Source organism: Primulina huaijiensis, chromosome 11 (genome assembly GCF_012295235.1).
Source record: "Primulina huaijiensis isolate GDHJ02 chromosome 11, ASM1229523v2, whole genome shotgun sequence".
Taxonomy (NCBI): Eukaryota; Viridiplantae; Streptophyta; class Magnoliopsida; order Lamiales; family Gesneriaceae; genus Primulina; species Primulina huaijiensis.
Window position 1 is genome coordinate 6,605,888 of NC_133316.1, and position 25,820 is coordinate 6,631,707.

Genomic DNA, 25,820 nt, shown 5'->3' on the forward strand with positions numbered 1-25,820 from the left:
GTTCTTTCCCAAGGCAAGTTTATTTGAAGGAAGCATACAGCTGAATATATTAACTGATCGGTTTCCAACTGATCAGTTTTCTTTATTAGATCTGCTGATTTCAGTTGTTAAGTCCAGTTGCTGAATATAATTGCGCGTATCAGTTGGTTGATAAGTTTGTCAAAATATTTTGTCAAACGCTGGAATTTCGTTTCCAACAACAACTTATCAGTTTTCTTTATTAGATCTGCTGATTTCAGTTGTTAAGTCAAGTTGCTGTATATAATTGCGCGTATCAGTTGGTTGATCTATTTGTCAAACTCCAGAAGTTAGCGTTTGGTTCATATTTTGTCAAACGCCGGAATTTCGTTTCCAACAAACCCCCAATAATTCTAATCACCCAAAGATCCCTTAGTTATGATTTTCTTTAATTTTGGCCATAAAACTTTTTATTTGGAATCATTTCATCCTTCACATAAAATAAGGCACAAAACTCAATTTCTATGGTTTCTAAAATCATAACTTAATTCCAACTAAGTAGAACATGCAACCTAGTTTCCACTAGGTTAAATATCGTTCCCAAATCAATTCTAATAACCAATTTAACATTTCATGCAATAATAAGCAATATACAAAATGTTAAATGACTAGGTTACCCGTAATGAGTGTAATGTCTGCCTCTTCCTCAGCTTCCTCGGCATTCATAACATAGGCTCGTGCCGTAGTAGCTGCCTTCCTCTTTGGACAGTCGATAGCTTTGTGTCCCGCCTCTTTGCAGTAGAAGCATTTAAATGATCCCCATTCACATTTGCCAAGATGAAGACGGTTGCACTCCTTGCATGGTTGCCTCTCAACAGGCTTTGGTGCTCCAGGATTTTGTGGCTTAAGTGGAGCTGGCTTCTTGACTGGACCTTGGGGCTTTTGAGGCCCTTGAGGTCTAGGAGGACCCGTATATGGCTTCTTGTTAGGCTGATTATTATTCTGAAAGTGCTGCTTCTTACGCTGATTCTCAAAATCGATGTCCTTCAAAGACTGTTCAGACTGGAAAGCATAAGCAGTAGCAGTAGCATAATCCAATGGACGCATCATCATAACATTGTTTCGAAGGGTAGGTCGTAAGCCATCCATGAAATGCTTAAGCTTCATTGCGGGATCCCCGGCAATAAGGGGTACAAAATGGCAACCCCTATCAAACTTCTTCACAAAATCTGCAACAGTTGCGTCTCCCTGGCGGAGGGTCATAAACTCCCTCATCAGTCGCCCTCTAACATCGGCAGTAAAGTATTTTTCATATAATATTTCCTTGAAACGAGTCCAAGTGATAGTAGCAAGATTAAAGCTGTGCTCGGTTCCCTCCCACCATAAGAAAGCGTCATCTCTGAATAAATAAGTAGTACACCTCACACGATCCGCATCTCCCATATCCAGGTAACGAAAATGTACCTCAAGTGAACGGATCCAACTCTCAGCAGCAAAAGGATCGGTGGTGCCAGAAAATTCTTTCGGCCCTAGGTGCTGTTGTAGGTGCTGCTGCTGCATCTTCTGTAGCTGCTGCTGTAACTGTTGCTGCTGTAATTGCTGCTGCTGAATCTGCTGCTCGAAGAGACGAGCCATCCCCTCAAGAGCACGTGTAGCATCATCAGGTGGTGGTGGCGGTGGTCCATTTCCTTGATTATTCCCTCGACGGTTAACACTGTTCTCTCCCTGATTCTCAATAACGGGTGCACGTCTAGGAGGCATTTTATCTGAACGTTTTTCAAATTCTAACATAACCAACAAGCATTTAAATCTAAGTTACCTAATCATGTGAAATGTCCTAATTCAGTTAGTAATTTTTAAGCATGCATAGCATAATTACTCAAAAAAACTAATAAACATGTATCATAAACATAATATTCATATCATTGTGCAGGTAACATCATACTGAATCATATAAAGCATGTAAAACTTACAACCTTGAGGCTTGACGACTGATCTTTCCGGCGCTAATGGTGGCACAACCCTTTACAGGACATTTGCTCTGATACCAACTGAAACGTCTGCCCTTTTTATTGCTTAAAAAGTACTAGAAATTTTTTTATTTTTTTTTAAAACACTCATTTATTTTCGACCATGACATGACACACGAAAATATTTTTTAAAAAAATATTTTACGCTCTAAAATAAAACATCAACCAACTAGCATTTTAAAAATCAAGTGAACTATTCATAAAAATGAAATCGTCGCATGTTTTACCAACCCAAAAAGCAATAAGTTTGAAAAGTATATCCCATACTAAACTTCTCAAAAATCTCACAAAAGCATAAATAAATAGTCTTAAAATCTTTAACGTAAATCATGAGTCATAAAACGTAAATGCGGAAAAGAAGAAGCGCTGGTCCTCGGGTTGTGTGCACCGACAGTCCAGCAAAATCACCCATCAAGACCTCCCTCAACCTCACCTGCATCCATCTTACCTAGTGAGTCTAAAGACTCAACATACCATAATCTTTATAACAAATAATACGTATAAAAGCACATGCAACAGTAAAAATACTTTTACGTAAAATAACATTTCATGACATGCATTAATAAACCTTAACTTCTTCATTTCTCCTTAACATAACATAAAATATTTTAACATGATCATAAACATTTTCATTTTCCTTTTCCTTTGTTGAATTCAGATCGTTAATTGTGACTTTCCTCAACATGACATGAACCTCAAAATTCGATGGATCCATCTACATGAAACCGCAGTACTGGGCGGCGGGAGACACCAGCAACACTCTCACCGATCAACTGGGTCCTGGCCTATCCTTTTTCGAATAGAAATACGATCGTCCGAGTTACCTCTGGGGCCTTTTCCCCTCACGATATTTCATTCTTACCGTTACCACAAACCGTTACCACAATAGTCACAATTACTTCACTTTCTTCAACGTTTAACATTCTCATCACTTTATAAAATCATGCATAACATAACATTTTCATTTTTGAAACCAAGCATGCAACATGTCTTTTAAATGTCTTCCTTAAATCATAAAAATTCCCTTAGACATTTAAAAATTATAATTTAATCATGAACATTTCATAAACATTTAAAAATATTGATAATATCATAAAAACAGCATTTAGGGCACTGCCATGACCTTTACGAATTTCTAGGTGTAAAAAGACCGTTTTACCCCTGGACTTGACATTTTACGTTTTTAACTTTTTTCTTAATTTCTTGACTCTAACATGTCCCAAATAATTATTTAAGTTTACATGAATTTTTTCATAATTTTATTTAGCTTAAATATTAGACTTTTTCATTAGCCAACTTTCGATTTTCACGAGTTACCCCCGAACTATGCTGATCCAAAACTTGACCAACATCCCAAAGTACCCTACGGGACCCTAAGTTCACTTAGAACCCAAGCCAAAACCCAAAAACGAGCCACCCCAAGTCACCTCTATTCTGGCTGAGGATCCTTGAGGCGGTAGGACTCTAACTTTGTGGACTTGTGGACCTAGCCGGCGCTCCAGACCCTGAACCACCCTCTAGGACACCTACCTAGGACCCTAAAGACTCACCCTAGCCCAGTCTCTGAGCCCTGGACCGAGCCCTTCCCTCCCAACAAGCTGCACACCCCTGCACGCATCTGCTGCTGCTTCTCGGGTATATGCTAGGACTCTTCCCCAGCCCCTAACTCGAGTCCTAGCTTGGCTAGGACTCTCACCCTGACCCATGACAGCCCTTGGCCGAGCCCTGACCCAAGCCAAGGCCAAGCCCGTCCCTCCTTCATGAAACCCGATCACCCCAAACCCCTTGACAGCAGAATCGGTTTTTTCCTATGTTTCCTTGTTTCGGTGTTGTTCGGTGCGTGTCTAGAATCCCCTACCAACGTGTAAAAACATCACTTGATCAAGTCTTAACATCATGGCAGCCCCTTAGGTGTAAAAACGTGAGTCATGGCATAAAACAGATGGCACATAAATCATGCACAAGTGAAAAACGAGAACAGCAAACCTGGTCTTCATGCTTTCATACAAAAAAAACTTTTAAAAATATATTATGACATGATAGATGAGAAAAGGAGATGTATGGCATGCCTTTGCGTTATATACGCACGAAATAACGTTGACGACGAAGAACGGAGAGGACCCTTTGGCTTGCTTTTCCTATCCCCTTCGAGAAACCCTTCAAGGTGTTGTGTCGTGTGTGCCGTGGAGTGTAGAGTGGTTGGGAGAGAGTTTTCAGATTTTTAAAGAGTGGCCGATTTCTTGGATGCAAAAAGTGTAGGGTTTTGTTTAATTCAACACTTTAAATACTAATTAATTAACATCAAGACTTTTAGGCCTATTAAGATTCTAAATTAAGCTCATTAGTTTTAATTAGAATTTAATAAAATATCAACAAGGTTTTTGTTTAATTAAATTTGTGAATTTATTAGCCGGGTTGCCAAAAAGTTCGTATTTTAGTTGAAAAACCAATACCGATAAAATTTACGTCCCAGCGTATAAAATCACCTCAAAACCCCTATTTTTCAAAAATGCTAAAAAGCAATAACCATATTTTAAATAATTAAGAATAATTATTTAAAAACATTTTACATTTTTCAGCCCTCGGTCCCCGTTCCTCGATCGCAACTTGAATATTCCTTAAAAATACAATTTTATGCATGATGATGATAAAATCATATTTAACATATAAGCATGCATGTCTCATAATCAAATAGCAATTAATATCAGTTAATTACTCGTTTTCTATTATTTCCTAGACTTGCATGCAGTTGGATTACGTCGTCTTAATTTTGGACCTTACTGTAACGTAGATGATTCGAAATCGACCTCTGGTTTTATTTTCATGCTAAATGGTGCGGCTGTCTTTTGGAAAAGTTCCAGGCAAGACACAGTTGCTGTAACGTCCCGAAAATTTGAAGGTCCTCGTGAACCACATGCATGCAAGTTATTAAATTCTTTGGTATTTTATTAAATTTTTTTAAAGCATTAAATGTATGTTTATTCCATGAATTTGTGTTTTTATGCATGGCTTATTTAAAGTTCATACAATATAGGATTTTATTTAATTTATGAGTTTAATTATTTTTATGTATTTTATGTATAATTATTGCATGATAGGATTTATTTCATGATATTTTTAAAAGTTCACGCATTAGAATTTTATGTTGCATTTCACGCTCGAACGAAGGACGGAGACCGGAGAATTTTCAGGAAAAATTATTTTATTACATGATTATTTTTTATTAATTATTATAAGATATTTTTAAGTGTATTTTTCAAAAATAGGAGTTTATTGGGTATTTTCACCTGCAGGATTTTATTTTTAACAGTACGTAAATTGTATCGAATCGGGGAACTTTTTAAGAGTTCGACTAATATTTTCAAAATCTTTCCAACACGAAATATTTTTCGAGAGTGTGTTTGGATTTAATAGACCTACGTTTAAGCTTATTAGACTTAAACTCTTTTAATTCCTTTTAATTTAAAATAAGGTCCATTAACCTAATTGTTAACTATTTAAATAAAACATACGTGACCCTACAACCATTAAAACCCCTCCCACCAGCCGACAACCCTCATTCCCCATCGGTTCCTCTCTCTTTCAGCTTTATTTCTTCAGCAAAGCCACGGTTTTTGGCTTGTTCCTGCATCCAAGGCTCTCCGGTGCTCCTCTCTTCTTCCTTCTCACGTTTTTACATCATCATCAGGCTGTTAGAGTAGATGCCCTGCAAGCCAACGGTTGGCTAGGAAATTTATTGACTCAAGTGAAATAAACAATCTTTATTTTAATATAATTTAACTTTTAATGGTTTCGTTATACTTTATCTGTATACCCATGCAATCAGCATAGATAAAGTCCTTGATTATGCTTTAATACAAATGAATCGTAATTCGATATTGAAACTCATTTGTAAACACTGCATATTCTAAATTCGTTCCTAGTCGATTCAGCCGCCTAAAACATGGATAAATGTCGCTTGAGCTCGAGACTAGCATCTGTGATGTTGTGTACTACGTTTCTTGGTAAGGGCATAGAGATGTCCAAACATACAGATGGGTAGTCATATGATGATTATACCGAACAACCCTCCCTCGGACTTTCCAAGTGGTTATCATTCATCGAGAGGATAAGTCCGTGGTTATGATTGTACACCATTAGTCCTTATGACCCGGGACAACACTGAGGCTCTATATGCTAGGGCTGTGCTTTGACTCGTTTATCGGCTCAAGGAGAGTCATCAGGTGGAGAGATTGGGTACAGTTGCGACACATATAGGAGCCAGTGCATTGTAGTCGGGAATTCACCGCTCACCTACGGGTGTGGATATCCTATGTGATCTGATGAAATAATAGTGCGTGGAATCTCTGGCCATAGTATGAAATGTACGTTGGAGAAGGAGTTCTCCAATAGTACATGCGATGCCACTATTATATGTGTCACATAGTTATCGAATTGATATGCAACCCTCGATGAACCAATGGTTGCAGATTCGATCGGGATATATGAGATGAAGGGACCGTACTGTACGCTAATCATAATCGACTGGTTCTTGCAGGCACTATCAGTGATACCTAGGGGATCATGGGGCGATGCTACTAGACGCTCTTACCATGATCCGATGGGTGCAATCAGAAATGAGTTCTGACATTCTTGATCAAGGTGTTGATGAAAAGAATGGAGCTAACTAGGGTAAGCCCGAATAAAGGAAATTGTCCTGCATCACAAAGAGTTGTGAACCCACGGCTAGCTGTATCCCTGAACCATTGAGGGTCACACAAGCACTGGTATACTTGTTCCCGTTGAGATAATAAATTCAAGGAGTTGAATTTATAGAAAACGTTGAGATAATAAATTCAATGAGTTGAATTTACAAAAAATAAGTTTGATATGATCAATCGTTAAGCTTATAAATAAAGTTTATAAAAGCTTATAGAAATTTTGAGAGCATGACTGCTAAAAACAGTCAAAGGGAGTGCACCTGCCTTATTTAGACTTCGGTGATCTCGAAATTAAAGTGTGCATCATAATAACAAATAAGTTGAATTTGTCACATCGATGATATTGGATCGTCGATCGGGATTATGATGAGATTAATGTAATGGGAGCATGGATCATGGACTTGTAAGAGTATAAGCACATCATGCAATTTATTAAAGTTCAAATGTGCTTTAATGATTAATTATATTTTAATTGAGTTAAAATATAGCTCATTAAGTTTTTATAAAATATGGTATTGATTTATGTAATATGAAAATATTCATGATACCATAATTTAAAAACCTTGCACACAAAGAAAATATTAATGCATGATTAGTGGTGTGCCATTCTCGTGAGTCAACTAATTGTAATTTCCTTAATTAATCATATTAATTAAGTTAATAAATACACACACATTACTTTGAGAATGGACCACCGATGCTTTTCACATAAAAAGGAAAATCGAGATTGGCCAAAAAGTTGGCATGATTTGATAATCTTTAATTAACTTAATTAATTTGATTAATTAAGAAAATTAAGGATTAGAAATAAAATAAGAATTTGATTCTTAATTTACAACAACAGACATCCGAAATCTTTTGGCAAGAAATTTTCGGCTCTCCCATGAAGCTCTCGAAATTCTCTCAAATATTCTCTCAAAATTTGGACACTCAAAGTTTGAGGGTTGTGCCGAAATTTAGTGTTCTGTCTCTACGCAAAACATCTTCTAATTTTCTAGTGCAAATTAGAAGAGGAACAAATAATCCGGTCGTGGACCTGATTCGGAGATCGAAGAACGTTCGTAGAGATTTACAACAAGAACTACGTCCGCTAATACCGGTGTAGTTGGAGCCAAGTGAAATTATTCACCAAAGGTATATTTTAATGCCCTATGATTATTTATTTAATCGTAAAACCATACGAACGCCCAATCAAATATATTTTGATTGTCAAAATAAAATAAAAATTTTAAAACTTGCGCTGCGTTTGGGCGCGTAAAAAACCGAGATCCAACACAGGCACGCCTCATGCCCTTCTTTTCTCATCACACACTCCATATGTAGGCTGTTATGTGTGAATTATTTATGTTTTTGCTCGGTAATTTCATGATTAGTGCTGATGGCATCGGTTTTCCATTATTTAAGCATGCATCCTCTTAGCATCTCACGTTTTTTCTGGTATGCTATGCAAGGGGCTTCGAGTACTGAATGTTAAGGGACTGTTGTATGTGTCATGATGTCAGTTTGGGGTTAGGATCGGTTGTAGTCTGCTGTAGGTTGAAGGGCCGAGTGATTCTCGCGATGGAGGGCTCGTTCGGGTTGGGGCTTGGACCAAAGGCGAGGCCAACGGGGTGAGGGCATCTCGAGGCCGTGGACTGGTCTCTGATGAGTCTGAGTCGCGATCTGGAAGAGCTCAAAGCTTGCTGGTCTTGACTTTAGGGCCGCGTGAGGGAGTTGCATCGAGGAGGGTCTTGGTCGAGCATCTAGGGAGGTTTAGCGAGGAGTTGGGAACTCCAGCGTGCATGGGATCTTTTGCGTGGGTTCAGTAGGTGTAGGGTTGTCCTAGGATGGCCTAAGGAGGGTTGAGTCGGGGCTGGATCAACCGGGAGTAGGCTAGATCGCAAGAAGGGGGTGTGAGGTACTATGGTTTGTGGGTAAGGAAGTTGCTGGATTTTAGGGGTGGTACGAATGTTTAAGAGCCTGGTTTTGGGGTTCTTAGGAACTTTTAAGGGTTTTTAAGATATGGTAAAAAGTTGGGAATAATTTGATTGAGTTTCGGTTCGATTCGGGTTAAAACCGGGATCCCGGTCCAAGTTTTAAAACGAATCGGTTAAGTTATTGAATGGGCTTGGGTTTACGTCTAAGAATGGTTTTAAATATGTTTTGGGATGTTTTAAAGAGTTTAGTAAGTTTCGGGTCAATTTTAGAGGTATAGGGGAAATATGGTTATTTTTGGGTTTTCAGGGGCAAAATGGTCATTTTGCATCCGGGGTGAGATTTTGGTCCTGACAGCGCCCTGAGCACAAATTTACTATATTTTAAAGGTTTATGCATAATGATCATGATTTTTAAGATTTTATGAAAATATACGATGCCTGCTTGAATTTAAAGAAAATGGCATTTATGCATGATTTTTATAAGTGATGTAAATGATGATGTTTTGAATGATGGAAATTAGTTGTGGCTATCAAAGTATATGTAAATGTTTAAGACGTATATGTAAATGCTGATGATGAGGCCTTGGCACAGTGGATGAGTGATCCTGTCACTGATGTCCGACAACCGCCGGGTACCTCGGTTCTATGTATGATAGATCCATCGTAAATGATGAATGATGTACGATAGTCACCTCTAATGAACTGAATTCGCTAAATGATAAATGATAAATGACGAATGATTAATGATGAACGATGATAAACGATAAGCTGTTTTTGACATGTCACGATTGCATATGACACGTTTACATTAAGATTTTAAAGTTCATGAAATATATGTTGAGTATGGTATTTTTCACTGTTGTGTGCCATGTATATGTACTTGTTATTAACGGTGCAGGTGTGTTGATTCTTTAGACTCACGGGGCGTGTGTGATGCAGGTGAGATTATTGATGAGGAGACTGGAGGTGCCGAACTCTGAGTCGGCAGACCTGGTGGGGTGACACGACCCGAGGACCGCATGTTTTCCGCGCATTTATGATTTTATGATATTGAGTGGAGATGAATAATTTCCTACTTTGACGATTTTTGAGATTTTTATACGTTTATGTTTACGTATGATCTTGGGATGAGTTTGGTTATTTTAAATTGCACTATTTTTACTGTCAAATATTTAAGATCATTTTTAAATGTTATATTTTCTGTACAGCGCATGCATGCGAAACGTTTAAATGTTATTTCGAAAATGCGAGCTTTTATTTAAAAAAAATTGTCCAGTAGAATTTTAAAAATGAGTGAGACGTTACAGTTGCGGATTCCACCACTGAAGCCGAATACATTGCTGCATCTGCTGCCGCCAAAGAGGCAGTTTAGATGAGGAATTTTGTACAAGAGTTGGTCGTTATTCCTAATGTATTTGATCCAGTCTCGGTGTACTGTGACAACACTGGTGCTGTTGCGCAAGCAAAGGAACCAAAGTCTCATCAGCGATCCAAATATGTACTGAGGAAGTTCCACATCATACGGAAGATTGTGGGAAGAGGAGACATATCAGTCGAAAGAGTCCCCTCTGCAGATAATGTTGTTGATCCACTTACAAAGCCCTTTTCATGACCATTTTTTGAGAAGCATGACGAAGCAATGGGATTAAAGTTTATGGGTAGTTGGCTCTAAGGCAAGTGGTAGATTGTTAGAGTAAATGTCCTGTAAGCCAACTGTTGGCTAGGGATTTTATTGGCTCAATTGTAATAAACAATCTTTATTTTAATATAATTTATTATTTCATGGTTTGTTATTACTTTATATGTATATCCATGCAATCAGCATAGATAAAGTCCTTGATTATACTTTAATAAAATGAATTGTAATTCGATGTTGAAACTCATTCCTTGAAAGTGGTGTGCATCATTGTATGAGTTTCATGCACCATGCAACTCTTGCACATGCATTCAAATGTCAGCAGCATTCAACATTTCCTCAAACTGTCCATACAGTTCATTTGACATAGAAGCGAGCATGTTACACTTCAACTTGCATACTATGGTCCTACCATCTTGCATGCTTTGTCAGTTCAGCAGGACTTACACTAGTGTGTATGCCATTTTCTCCGAATTCAGAACAATTTTCCCAACCAATCTTGAAAGTTAGGTCCAGTTAGCTTGTCAATAACAAAAATGGATTACGTGACGAAATCGAAAATATACTGATGTGAAAATAAAATAATGGTTACTGATAATTTTAAAATAATTCTAAGATATAAAATATGGATTTTATTTTATAAATTTCCTCCCACTATTTTGACATTTCGACCACCCTCTGATGAAAAAGAGAAATTATATTTCCTTAGTGGGCACGTAGAGTCCAATTAGCCAATTATAATCCCGAATAATATCAGCCAATTATAATTTCTAAAAGGTAAAATCCAATTGCATCCCTATGCAACCTCTGCGTGTTTCGCCTCACGTTTAATAAGAACCCAATAATATGACACCGTTTATTTTCACGTGTCAAACCGACCCATCAATATTGAATTGTAGTGGACGGTCGCATGAGTTCTCCCAATAATATGAGCCGAAGTCATGGGAGTTCCATTCAATTCACATCATATGTCCAGTGTAAGTCACAACTTTCTGGCGTCCAGGCCTCCCCAATAATATGAGCCAAACACTGTCTGCGGGTAGCGATCAACATGCAACCACGGTTGATGGAAGGCAAGGAAAATTTAAATTCTTTTAATTTTTACTTCTTCGTTTTGATATAAATTTTGAATCTTATTCAAAATGAGGGATTTTAATTTTAAAATTGTATCATCATTTTAATTTAAAATCGTGTGCCACGAGTTTGTATGTTTGCCGGATTCATGCAACTATATTATTTAATAATATACATGCATGCATACTACTATATATCACATATGTATCAAAATATGACATTGAACAATAAACAAGGTTGATCGATCACCAACACTATTAGATCCATGTGAGCCAGACATAGATCTAGGTCCAAAACCTAGGTGAATGCAGTGATGCAAATGCAACATTACAAGTGCTTTCAATATTTTACATGTCTTAATCTTGTGCATCGGGCCCACCATCTTCCAGTCTTGATCTCTCACTATTTCTAATAATTACATTTAAATATACATGGCACATAAGGGATACATCTCATGGGGTGGGAACGGGCAATAAACCAGGCGCACTTTAATAATATCAAATATTAACAAAACAAATAGAACAGTAAAATATCCTAGCATACATATAACACATTGGTCAAGGCTCTCGATCATCCTTCATGCATTTAATATCAAATATTAACATCAATTAATTAAACAAATTTAATTAATTGATAAATCATGTATCTAATAATTTTATCACTAACCACCACAATTATTAAGAATTTAATAAATTAAATAAACACCTTTATTTAATTTCCAATTAATTCAATAATATCTGATTTCTTGTAAAACTCACTTTAACCATAAATAATTAAAATCGTATTCTAATTATTTATTTTACAAGAAAAATATTAATTTTCCAAAAATTAATTTTTCAAAAGATAAATTGAACTAATTTTCATAAAATGTCAATTTTGTCCAAAATTTGAAAAATCAGAAAATCGCACCCTTGGCCTGAACAATTCAAGTCCATTACTCATCATGGTGCACGAGAGTGGGTACAGTTCCAAGTGGTTATCATTCATCGAGAGAATAAGTTCGTGGTTATGATTGTACACCATTAGTCCTTACGATTCGAGACAACACTGAGGATCTATATGCTAGGGTTGTGCTTTGACTCGTTTATCGACTCCAGGAGAGTCATCAGGTGATGAGATTGGGTACAGTTGCGACACATGTAGGAGCCAGTGCATTGTAGTCGGGAATTCACCGCTCACCTATTTATTCTCAAATATGTGTCGCATAGTTATCGAATTATTATGCAACCCTCGATGAACCAATGGTTGCAGATTCGATCGGGATATATAAGATGAAGGGACCGTACTGTATGTTAATCATAATCGACTGGTTCTTGCATGCACTATCAGTGATACCTAGGGAATCATGAGGCGATACTAATAGACGCTCTTACCATGATTCGATGGGTTTAATCAGAAATATGATTTCTGACATTCCCATGATCAATTGTTGATACATAGAATGGGGCAAATTAGGGTAAGCCCGAATAAAGGATTATGTCTTGAATCACAAAGAGTTGTGAACCCACGGCTAGCTGTCTCCCTGAACCATTGAGGGTCACACAAGTACTGGTTTACTTGTTCCCGTTGAGATAATAAATTCGATGAGTTGAATTTATAAGAAATAAGTTTGAAATGATCAATCGATAAGCTTATAAATAAAGTTTATAAAAGCTTATAGAAATTTTGAGAGCATGAGTGCTAAAGACAGTCAAAGGGAGTGCATCTGCCTTATTTAGACATTGGTGATCTCGAAATTAAAAAGTGCATCCTAATAACAAACAAGTTGAAATTGTCACATCGATGATATTGGGTCGTCGATCGAGATTATGATGAGATTAATGTAATGTGAGCATGGATCATGGGCTTGTAAGAGTATAAGCCCATCATGTTAATTTATTAAAGTTCAAATGTGCTTTAATAATTAAATTATATTTTAATTGAGTTAAAATATAGCCCATTAAATTTTTATAAAATATGGTATTGATTTATGTAATATGAAAATATTCATGATACCATAATTTTAGTAACTTGCACACAAAGCAATATAAATTAATGCATGATATTCTTGAAAAGAAATATGCATAAAAATCGAGATTGTCTATGATATGGCATGAATTTAGAATCTTTAATTAACTCAATTAAGTAAATTAAGGATTAGAAATTAATCTAAAGATTTTGTTTCTTATTTTTGAAAATAGCATCCGAGAGTTTTTAAAAAGAAAAAGAGGTGCTAGCTACTCTCGTTTTTTTTCATTCCTTGGGCAAGAACAGTTTCGGCTATTCCAATTTGAAAGGGTTGCTCTCAAAAACTCTTTTATTTTGCAAGAAAAATTCGGCTTATTCTATTGAGCCGATTTCTTCTTCGTGTTCCATTTCTACGCAAAATATCTTCTAATTTTCTAGTGCAATTTAGAAGAGGAACGAGTATTCCAATCGTTGACCGGATTAGTAGATCGAAGAACGTTAGTAGAGATTTACAACAAGAGCTATGTCCGCTAATACCGGAGTAGTTGGAGCCAAGTGAAAATTTCACTAAAGGTAAGCTTTTCTAACACCTTATGAATGATTACTACAAGAAAAATGATTTTCCGCAGCACTTCATCAACTACTACTTTCCACGGCATGCACCCATACATGCGCTGTTAATAGTGTTGCACTTGAAAGAAATAACGGCGTGCGGTAAAAGCACGCTGCGGATAACATTATTAACGGCGTGCAGTAAAAGCACGCTGCGGATAACCTATGCAATTTTCGCAGCGCACAATAAAGGTACGCCGTAAATAATATTATTAACGGCGTGCATGTTTATGTGCGCTATTAAAAGTAAAACATTTTTTTAAAAAAAATCGTGTTTAGACATTAACGGCGTACATTAATTGCACGCCGTCAATAGTATTATTCACGGCGTGCATATTATTAGCACGCTGCGGAAAATTGTTTCGAATTTTTAAATTAGCGACGGATTTACTAAAACCGTCGCTAATGTAATATTTGCGACGGTTTATTGTTTACCGTCGCCGATCTAAGATCGACGACGATTTACTTTTTACCGTCGCTACTGTCGCTAATGGCGTAAATCAGCGAAAGTTTAATAATAAACCGTCGCTATGTGCGACAGTTCTATATTAACCGTCGCTAATAGCGACGGTTTAATGGACAACTGTCGCTAGTAGTCGCAAATTATCTATAAATATCCGATTTTCATTTCATTTTCTTCCACACTACTTTACAACATTTTAAATTTCTCTCTTATACGTTTTTGGTTTCGATTTAAGCATGTTTTTTTGTTTCGATTTTGATTAATTTTTTAAGTGTTAGTTATCAAAGTTGTATTATAATTTTTTTTAAATTTATTAAATAATAAAAGAATTTTTTTTTTTATTTTTACTAAAACTTTAGCAACGGGTTTTAAACCGTCGCTAAATGTACGTAGCGACGGTGCTATGACCGTCGCTGAATTTAAACACCGTCGCTAAATGCGCGACGGTTAAAATACCGTCGCTAATTTAACGACGATCTCTTTATTTATGAACCGTCGCTAATTAGCGACGATTTTTAAAACCGTCGCTAATATTTATATGTTCAACTTCATTAACGGCGTACATTGCACGCCGCTGATAACTGTATTAACAGCGTACATATGCACGCCGTGAATAATAGTTTTAACAGCGTGCACATGTACGCCGCGGATAATCTTGAACTTTCAACAGCTTGCAACTTTGCAGCGTGCAATGCGCGCTGCGGAAAGCCCATACAAGGGTCCAAATATTTTGAATGTCAAAATAAAAATTTTAAAACTTCCGCTGCGTTTGGGCACGACAAAACGCGAGATCCAAACAGGTAAGCAGTTCTAACTAATGTCCTTTCAGTTTGAACACTCTGTTAGCTTTAGTTTGAATATTTCAATTATGTTATACCACTTTACATTCAGTTCTGCTCTTCGGTTCTGATATCCGTCAGTTTGTCAATCTTCGAATCATCAGTTCTGAGACTTATTAATATTTTTGAGAACTTTAATTTATTGACTTCAGTTCTACTTGATCCATTTTAGTCTGATAAGTCTTCTTCAGTTTTGAGATCAGTTACTTTCTTTCAGTTCAGTTACTGTTCAATTCGAGTCTTCAGTTCGGTTACTGATTGATTTGTCAAACTCTGATACTTATAATTTCCAATACATTCCTATATTATTTATAGAAACTCGAGCTACACTAGAGTTGAAATGTTGTTAGCATGCCTTATTTTTATAGCTACTCTACTGTATTTTATATGCTACAGGTCAAATATATGGTATATAGGGTACTGAATTATGAAGCTAAAGTATTAGGCTATAACTGAAAACTGAAATAACCGTTGAATATATATAATTCTCGCGCAACGTAAATATGTAAGTATAGTTGATTCTTTTTTCTTCACATTCTTTTTGCCCCAAACTAGCATGAAATTTTGAAAAAAAACAATGGTTTCCAGCTTGGTGTCTTGCATTTTGTTCCTTTGTTGCATCTTATTGCCTTTCCATATTTGTAATGGACAAGGTTCATCAATTTACAATGTGGTGGACTTTGGTGCCATACCAGGTGGGACGAACGATTCAACTCAACCATTCCATATGGCTTGGGCATTGGCATGCGGCGATAAGAGCATGTCCACGATGTACGTGCCTCAAGGGCTTTATCTGATCAAGGCAGTCGAGTTTCGAGGTCCTTGTAAGAATACGACCATGGTTCGCATTGACGGGACTCTTGTGGCTCCGAATGATTATCAAGACTTGGGAAATTCGAGTTCCTGGATTTTGTTTGTTAAGGTTGATCGGCTTTCGATACTTGGAGGAGTTCTTGATGCTAAGGGTGATGGTTTTTGGGCATGCAGGATCTCAGGTCAGAATTGTACGGTTGGAGCAAGGGTAAATTTGTCTGTTTATTTTTATTTTTATTATATATAACGAATTTTAATGTGAAAATTTTCGAGAACGTTTTTTCCTTCTAATTTGGATTAATATTATATTTTCGTGTCATCTCAAAAATTGTAAACATGGTTTATTAAATTTATAACGCAAAGTGCTTAAAACTAAATTCCAAAGTGCACTTACAATTCGTTATTTCCCCTATTTTCCATGAAAACAACGGTGTTTCTTTAAATTGCATTCACAATTTAATCTATCGAGTAAAATTTTTTATAAAATATATTTTCACACATATTTTATAAAATTATCACATGATTCACAAAAATAAATATTAATTTCAATGTGCGGGAATGACATCTGCCTTTGGCAATTTGTATTATCCTAAGAAAGTTGACTCTATGACTATTGTAGCTCTTAAAACTCTACATCCTGTTGTTAATAGGGCTCAAATATTTGCACACATCAAGATCGTGGCCAAAGATTAATAATATTTTATTATTATATTACAAATTAGTAAAAAGGTATTACATGCTAAATTTTATTGTCGTGATATATAAACAGAATAATTCTAGCTTCTTCATAATTATAAATAATATTTGATATTGAGAAAAAAAAAATGAAAAAGTCTGCACTGGTAAATTTCAAGTCAATCTTTTNATATATATTCTTGCATTATTTCGTGTTCGTCGATGGTCGGTTGGCTAGATTAGGAGTCATAAATACGTAGAGGTTGACTTTTCAGACAATAACATTGAATTGGGTCAACGATGCTCAACTCCAAGGCCTAACCTCGATCAATAGCCAACTGACTCACGTGGTGATCAATAGCTGCAACGATGTAAGTGTGAGTGATCTGAGTATTACTGCGCCAGAATCGAGCCCTAACACTGATGGCATCCATGTCCAATCCTCAACTAATGTTACCATCAGAAACACCAATATATCGACCGGTGATGATTGTATCTCGATCGGGCCGGGCTCCTCGAACTTGTGGATCGACCAGATACGATGTGGTCCCGGACATGGAGTCAGGTAATTCATCTCATATGAAAGTAATTGTCGAGTCTGCATAGTCGAGCCAACCAATTAACTTGTAGAATCATGGCTTTTTATTGAGCTAAGCTCTTGTGAGGTTGACTGAAGAAAAATACAAATATCATGGCGTATTATTGAGTTTTTTTGTCAATATAATAAAAGTCATGGATAGGCCAGTGTAATTATCTCATATATGAGGAAGAATGTGTATTATGTTGTAAAAAGTAACNCCTACATCATCACACACTAATTTTCAATATTCAACACCTAATTTTACCTAATTTTCAACATTCAACATTCACATTTTCAACACAAATATTTAACACATTTTTAAATAATTTTTCAACACTCCCCCTTGTGATGATGATCATAATGATTGTATTCATTACGTGTTTTTATACTGCCTCGTTAAAAACCTTACTAGGAAAAACCCATTGGGATAAAAACCATAGTAAGGGAAAAAGAGTGCAGTCACGTAAACTCTACTTCATGTTGACACGAACAATTCTTCACAAATTTCGTAGATTGCGCATCCCAATATTATATATATGCTTTCTGAATATTGTCGTAGGAAGTGCCTTTGTGAAGAGATCTGATGAGTTTTTACTTGATTGAATGTGACGAACATCAATACATTTAATCTTCTCAAGCTCCTTGGTGAATGCGAAGAACTTAGGAGGAATATCTTTAGTTCTGTCGCTTTTTATGTATCCTTCTTTCATTTGAGCGACACATGCAGCATTATCTTCATATAGTATCACAGGCTTCTCGTCGAATGATAATCCGCATGAGATTTGAATATGTTGGGTCATTGATTTTAACCACACACATTCACGGCTTGCTTCATGTAGTGCAATAATCTCGGCATGATTTGATGAAGTTGTTACGAGCGTTTGTTTCTGTGAATGCCAAGAAATTGCAGTGCCTCCACGAGTAAATACATATCCAGTTTGGGAACGTGCTTTGTGTGGATCAGATAAGTATCCAGCATCGGCATAACCAATTATACTTGGACTAGCATCTTTTGAATAGAAAATTCCTAAGTCTGTCGTTCCTCGTAGATAACGAAATATATGTTTAATTCCGTTCCAGTGTCTCTTTGTTGGATATGTGCTAAATCTTGCCAAAAATTTATGGCGAAAGATATATCAGGCCTTGTACAGTTTGTAAGATACATAAGGGCACCGATAGCACTTAGATATAGTACTTCTGGACCAAGAATATCTTTATCATCTTCACATGGACGGAATGGATCCTTTTCTATGTTTAATGATCTAACAACCATCGGAGTACTTAAAGGATTTTATTTATCCATATTAAAACGTTTATTGATCTTTTCTGTATAATTTGTCTGATGAACAAATATTCCACATTCTTTTTGTTCAATTTGTAAACCCAGACAATACTTTGTCTTTCCAAGATCCTTCATTTCAAATTCTTCCTTCAAATATGACACAACTTCTTGAATTTCTTTATTTGTTCCAATGATGTTTAAATCATCAACATATACAGCAATAATTACGCATCCGGATGTTGTTTTCTTAATGAAAACACAAGGACATATTGAATTATTTACATATCTCTTTTTCATCAAGTGATCACTTAGCCGATTATACCACATTCGGCCATATTGCTTTAACCCATATAATGATCTTTGTAATTTCACAGAATAACATTCTCTGGGTTTTGAACTTTGTGCTTCAGGCATTGTTAAATCCTTCAGGGATTTTCATATATATATATTACTATCAAGTGATCCATATAAGTAAGCTGTAACAACATCCATAAGACGCATTTCTAAATTTTCAGATACCGCCAAGCTAATCAAATACCGAAACGTAATTGCATCCATTACGGGAGAATACGTTTCTTTATAATCAATTCCAGACCTTTGAGAAAAATCTTGTGCAACAAGTCGAGCTTTATATCTTACTATTTCATTTTTCTCATTTCGCTTTCGAATAAAAACCCATTTGTATCCAACAGGTTTTACACCTTCAGGTGTAAGGACTATAGGTCCAAAAACATTACGTTTATTTAGCGAATCCAATTCAACCTGGATGTCTTCTTTCCATTTTATCCAATCCTGCTGATTTTTATATTCACCAAAAGATTTTGGTTCATGATCTTCATTATCATTTATGATGTCGATTGCCACATTATAAAAAAATATATCATCAATTTCTTCTATATCTTTTCGGTTCCATATTTTTCCACTATTAATGTAATTGATAGATATTTCACGATTCTCGTCAGTTTGTGTTTCTGACAGAACATTTTCATCATCATGTGTTTCTTCAGGAACATCATTCTCTATTTTGTGATTATCATGTGTTTCTTCAATAACATCATTTTCTCTTTTGTGATCATCGTGTTTCTCTATGAATTTTCTTTTTAGAGAATTTTTATCCTTGGAACCGACTGGCCTTCCACGCTTCAGGCGTTTAATGACATCATGAGTATTTTCAATTTGTTTCTTCGGAATTTCAATTCGAGCAGGGGCATTTGCAGCATGTATATATGATTTAGTTACCCTTTTTGTATCTGCAAATGCATCTGGTATTTGCTTTGCTATTCTTTGCAAGTGCACAATTTGCTGTACATCTTTTTCACATTGTTTTGTTCTTGGATCCAGATGTAACAATGATGATACATACCATGTAATTTCCTTTTTGGTATGTTTATGTTCTCCCCCTAACATTGGGAATATTTCCTCATTAAAATGACAATCAGCAAAACGTGCTGTGAACACGTCACCTGTCTGAGGTTCAAGATATCGAATGATTGATGGACTATCATAACCGATATAAATTCCAATCTTTCTTTGAGGTCCCATTTTCTTTCGTTGCGGTGGTGCAATAGGCACATACACCATACATCCAAAAATTCTCAGATGAGAAATGTCTGGTTCTTTACCAAATGCAAGCTGCAATGGAGAGTATTTATGATATGCACTTGGTCTGATGCGAATTAATGCAGCAGCATGTAAAATTGCATGTCTCCATATAGAAATAGGGAGCTTTGTTTTCATAATCATTGGTCTAGAAATCATTTGCAGACGTTTAATCAATGATTCAACCAATTCATTCTGTGTATGTACATGAGCAACATGATGTTCAACAATGATTCCCATAGACATACAATAATCATTGAAAGTCTGATAAGTAAATTCACCAGCATTATCTAGTCTAATTTTCTTGATTGTATAATCGGGAAATTGATTCCTCAATTTTATTATTTGAGCAAGTAATCTTGCGAATGCAACATTTCGAGTTGACAATAAACATACATGTGACCATCTGCTGGAGGCATCAATCAATACCATAAAGTATCTAAATGGTCCACATGGTAGATGAATTGGTCCACAAATGTCATCCTGAATACGTTCAAGAAACATTGGTGATTCAGTCNAGGGTTCATCATCAGTACCTCAGAAGTCAGTTGCCTCAGCATTCAAGACGGGGATGAAGGGAACATGCTCTACCACCGCGACAAAACCTGCTGGCCTGCCCACCCCGGCAAAGAAGAAGAAGGCAGGCTCCTCCTCTTCCACTCAGGAGCGAGCCTCCTCCCCACCTCCTCAGGCTGAATCACATCCTCCATCTGGCAAAGAAAAGACATCTGCCGACCCTGGCCCGTCCATTCCACAGAAGAGCAAGCGCAAGATTTCTGAGATCTCGGCCACAACGGTCTCCTCTCCGGAAGCACCCGAGCCGGATGATGGGCCTATCACCGGGCCGAGTATACACCCCTTATACACGCCGGAGTCGGTCATCGTTGGTCGAGGTCCTTCTCATTTAGCTCAGAAGATATTGTATCAGCTTCCTTCCCACGCAGATGCGACGTTCATGAGTTCCCTGGGGTGGTCTGATCTTACTCGCCGGACATGCAGCAGTATCGCTGAGGTATAATTCTCATTCCAGATTCTAGACTGATATTCAATATATGCTTGCTTTTCTTGTCGTCTTTTCACTCTTATCTATCTTACTCAGGGCATGATGTACTTAGGGGAGTTGGTGGAGCGTGCCAATGCTACCCGGTCCAGCGCTTGCCATGACTTACGCGAAAGTAAGGCTCTTTGCGACCAACTCCAGGCGACCCTAGATGAAGCGAAAGCGACACACGTTAAGGAGCTTTCCGAGTCCCAAGCTCAATGTGGCGAGCTCTTGAAGGAGAAACAGGAGCTTCAGCGACTGATAGAGGACCACGCCAAAGAGAACCAGAAGCTGAAGGAGGAGTTAAAGAATTCGCGAGCTGAACTTAAAGACGCCAAGGCGCGACATGCTGCAGAAGCGTCCTCCTTCAAAGAAGACTTTCTCAAATCTGAAGAATTCGTTGAGATCTGTGGCCCGAGAGCTTTTCACTACTTGGAGGTGGGTTTTGAAGGTGCAGTTGATCTTTTCAAGGCTCAAGGCTACCCTCCAGCCGGCGCTCCCACTGATTTCATTAGCCTTGAGGACTTTGTAGCGAGTCTCCCTCCTGATCTCTAGACCATGTTTTTTTTAAAAAAAACTTATGTTATTTTCTCATTTATGCAAACACTGTAGGCCTTCGAGCCATATTCTGTTACTTTCTGCACTGCTTTACTTTCCGTAGTATTATGCAACTTTTGTGAGGTTTACATTTGATTATTTCCTTTTGCGCACTTTGGGCATGTACGAACTCGTTTTCTGTCGTATTGAGTATTTTGCGTTTGCATTCACTGCTTCTTCTTAATTTATCTCTGTTGCCTTTAAACCACTAGGGTGAATAAAATCGACAGGGTATGAACTCCTCTGCTATGTGATATCTTAGCAGGAAATTGAAAATTCAACACCCCCATCCTCTAACTCCTCTACTAGGTGATGCCTTAGTAGGAAAATAAAATTTTTCTCCTGTCCTCTGCCCCTCTACTACGCGATGCCTTAGTAGGAAAATAATATTTTTATCCTGTCCTCTGCCCCTCTACTAGGCCATGCCTTAGTAGGAAAATAATATTTTTATCCTGTCCTCTGCCCCTCTACTAGGCAATGCCTTAGTAGGAAAATAAAATTTTTCTCCTGTCCTCAGCTCCTCTAATAGGCGATGCCTTAGTAGGAAAATAAAATTTTTCTCCTGTCCTCTGCCCCTCTACTAGGCAATGCCTTAGTAGGAAAATAAAATTTTTCTCCTGGTATGAACTCCTCTGCTATGTGATATCTTAGCAGGAAATTGAAAATTCAACACCCCCACCCTCTAACTCCTCTACTAGGTGATGCCTTAGTAGGAAAATAAAATTTTTCTCCTGTCCTCAGCTCCTCTACTAGGCGATGCCTTAGTAGGAAAATAAAATTTTTCTCCTGTCCTCTGCCCCTCTACTAGGCGATGCCTTAGTAGGAAAATAAAATTCTTCTCCTGGTATGAACTCCTCTGCTATGTGATATCTTAGCAGGAAATTGAAAATTCTTCTCCTGTCCTCTGCCCCTCTACTAGGCGATGTCTTAGTAGGAAAATAAAATTTTTCTCCTGGTATGAACTCCTCTGCTATGTGATATCTTAGCAGGAAATTTAAAATTCAACACCCCCGCCCTCTAACTCCTCTACTAGGTGATGCCTTAGTAGGAAAATAAAATTTTTCTCCTGGTATGAACTCCTCTGCTATGTGATATCTTAGCAGGAAATTGAAAATTCAACACCCCCGCCCTCTACCTCCTCTACTAGGTGATGCCTTAGTAGGTACATAAAATTTTTCTCCTGTCCTCAGCGCCTCTACTAGGCGATGCCTTAGTAGGAAAATTTAACTTTTCTCCTGCCCAAACTCTGCTCCTCTACTAGGCGATGCCTTAGTAGGAAAATTTAACTTTTCTCCTGCACTCTGCTCCTCTACTAGGCAATGCCTTAGTAGGAAATTTGAACTTCTCTACTGCCCCAACTCTGCTCCTCTACTAGGCAATGCCTTAGTAGGAAATTTTTATTTTTCTCCTGCACTCTGCTCCTCTACTAGGCAATGCCTTAGTAGGAAAATTTAATTTTTCTCATTCACGCTACTCCTCTACTAGGCGATGCCTTAGTAGGAAATTTCAACTGCTCTCCTGCCCCAACTCCGCTCCTCTACTAGGCGATGCCTTAGTAGGAAAATTTAATTTTTCTCACCCTCACAACGCAACAACTTTCATGAATTGAAAAGAAGAACTTGATTTTATTGAATTCCAACGGACTACATAGGAAAATTCATAAAATAAAATACATCAACGACAGAATCAAGAATAATACTTCCTAAGATGATAAGCATTCCAAGGCCTCTTCAAAGCCTTGCCTTGTGCATTCTCCAAGTAATAGGCTCCAGAGCTCAGCCTCTCGATCACTTTGAAGGGACCCTCCCACTTTGGGTCCAACTTTCCTCTCTGCTCTTCTGGCACCTTCCTCAGGACCAAGTCACCTACCTAGAAGTTTCTCTGAACGACCCTCCGATTATAAGACTGTGCAATACGGTTCTTATAAGCTTCCATGTGAATGCTAGCAACCTCTCTCTTTTCTTCCAGAAGATCAAGGTCAGTGGCGCGTCTCGCACCATTGTCTTCGTCATAAAACATTATTCTTGCTGATTCCAACCCAATCTCAGCTGGGAGCACTGCCTCATTACCATAGACCAAATTGAAAGGAGTTTCTTTGGTTCCTTCTCTTGGGGTGGTTCGGTATACCCATAAGACACTTGGTAGCTCATCAACCCAATTTCCCTTAGCATTGCCAAGTCGAACTTTCAGACCCTGCACCAGCGTCCGATTAGTCACCTCCACCTGCCCATTACTCTGCGGGTAAGCTACAGATGTAAAGACTTGTTGGATCTTCATCTCTTTACACCAAGCTTGGATCTTAGCCCCTTGGAACTGTCTCCCATTATCAGATATCAATCTTCTAGGCACCCCATATCTGCACACTATATTCTTCCATAAGAATTTCAGAACGTCACTCTCAGTGATTCTTGCCAACGGCTCTGCTTCCACCCATTTCGAGAAATAGTCAACTGCCACCAATAAGAACTTTTTCTGAGCAGGAGCTATAGGAAAAGGTCCCACAATATCCACACCCCACTGGTCAAAAGGACAAGCGGCCGTGATAGCCTTCATCATCGCGGTCGGCCGGTGATGCAACCGGGCATGACGTTGACAACTATCACAAGACATCACTATCTCTTGAGCATCATGCAGCACTGAGGGCCAAGAATAACCGGCTAGCAACACCTTCCTTGCCAACGCATAAGCCCCCAAGTGATTTCCACAGCACCCCTCATGAACTTCTCGGAGTACATAATCAGCCTCTTGATAACTCAAGCATCGAAGAAGCGGCCCTGCGAAAGATGTTCTATACAACACTTCTCCGATCATCACATAACGCGAACATTTTGTCTTCAACTTACGAGCTTCGCGAGGGTTATCAGGAAGCTTTCCCTCTTTCAGGTAATCAATTATGCCAGTCCTCCAATCCTCCTCCCCCTGTTCAAATGCGGGTGAACTCGTGTGAGGTGTGAGTTCAACTTGGAATACCACATCTCTAGTCTTCCAACTTCCCAGTGTTCCAGCCATTTTGGCTAGAGTGTCCGCCTTTTCATTTTCTTTCCTGGGAATCTGTTCAAATGTAATCTCTGCAAATTTTTCTCTGACTCTGTCCACTTCTTGAGCATACTCAATAAGTTTTTCATCTTTCACATCATACATTCCCTTCATCTGTTGTGCTACCAGCTGTGAGTCAGAAAAAATAAGTACCCGGGTAGCTCCCACGTTTCTGGCTGCTCGAAGTCCTGCCAATACAGCTTCATACTCTGCCTCATTGTTGGATGCTCGAAAGTCCAACCTTACCGCTAACTTCACCTCCTCCCCAGCCGGTGAAATCAGTACCACTCCCACCCCACTTCCCTCCTTCGAAGATGAACCATCCACGTATACTTTCCAAGGGTCCTCATTTTCTTGATGCACGGTCTCAGCCAGAAAATCGGCTAAGGCTTGTGCTTTAATAGCTGTTCTCGGCTCATACTGGATGTCATACTCTCCCAGTTCAGTAGTCCACTTGACCAAACAACCAGACATATCTGAATGAGTTAAGATCTTCCCCAATGGATTGTTGGTGAGTACCACAATTGGATGAGATAGGAAATATGGCCTCAAACGTCTTGCTGTCATCACCAAAGCCAAAGCCAATTTTTCCAACCCTGAGTATCTGATCTCTGCCCCTTTGAGTACATGGGAAACATAGTAAACCGGCTGTTGAACGGATCCATCTAGCTTGACAAGGACCGAACTCACAGCTCCTTCAGTGGCAGATAAATATACCCACAAAGGCTCACCAGCTGCCGGTTTGGCCAGGACAGGAAGCTCGGCAAGATATTCCTTCAATTCTGTGAAAGCCTTCTCGCAATCCGGACCCCATTCAAATTTTTTAGCCTTCCGCAAAGTCCGGAAGAACGGTAAGCTTCTGTGAGCAGACCTCGAGATAAACCTCGCCAACGCTGCGATCCTCCCCGTCAACTTCTGCACATCATTCGGTCCTCGGGGAGAAACCATGTCTTGGATAGCTCGAACCTTCTCGGGGTTAGCCTCGATCCCTCTCTCTGTCACCATATAACCCAAAAACTTT

The 25,820-nt window shown here is 38.1% G+C and overlaps 1 protein-coding gene across 1 annotated transcript; it reads left to right on the forward strand.

Moving 5' to 3' along the window:
- The first annotated feature begins 15,702 nt into the window (after window positions 1-15,702).
- LOC140988321 (uncharacterized) lies at window positions 15,703-21,721 on the forward strand. The gene is made up of 4 exons (XM_073457351.1): window positions 15,703-16,196; window positions 16,939-17,228; window positions 20,623-21,136; window positions 21,224-21,721. The coding sequence occupies exons 1-4, from the start codon at window positions 15,753-15,755 to the stop codon at window positions 21,719-21,721; spliced, it is 1,746 nt and encodes a 581-aa protein (XP_073313452.1). The 5' UTR covers window positions 15,703-15,752.
- The last annotated feature ends 4,099 nt before the right edge of the window (window positions 21,722-25,820 follow it).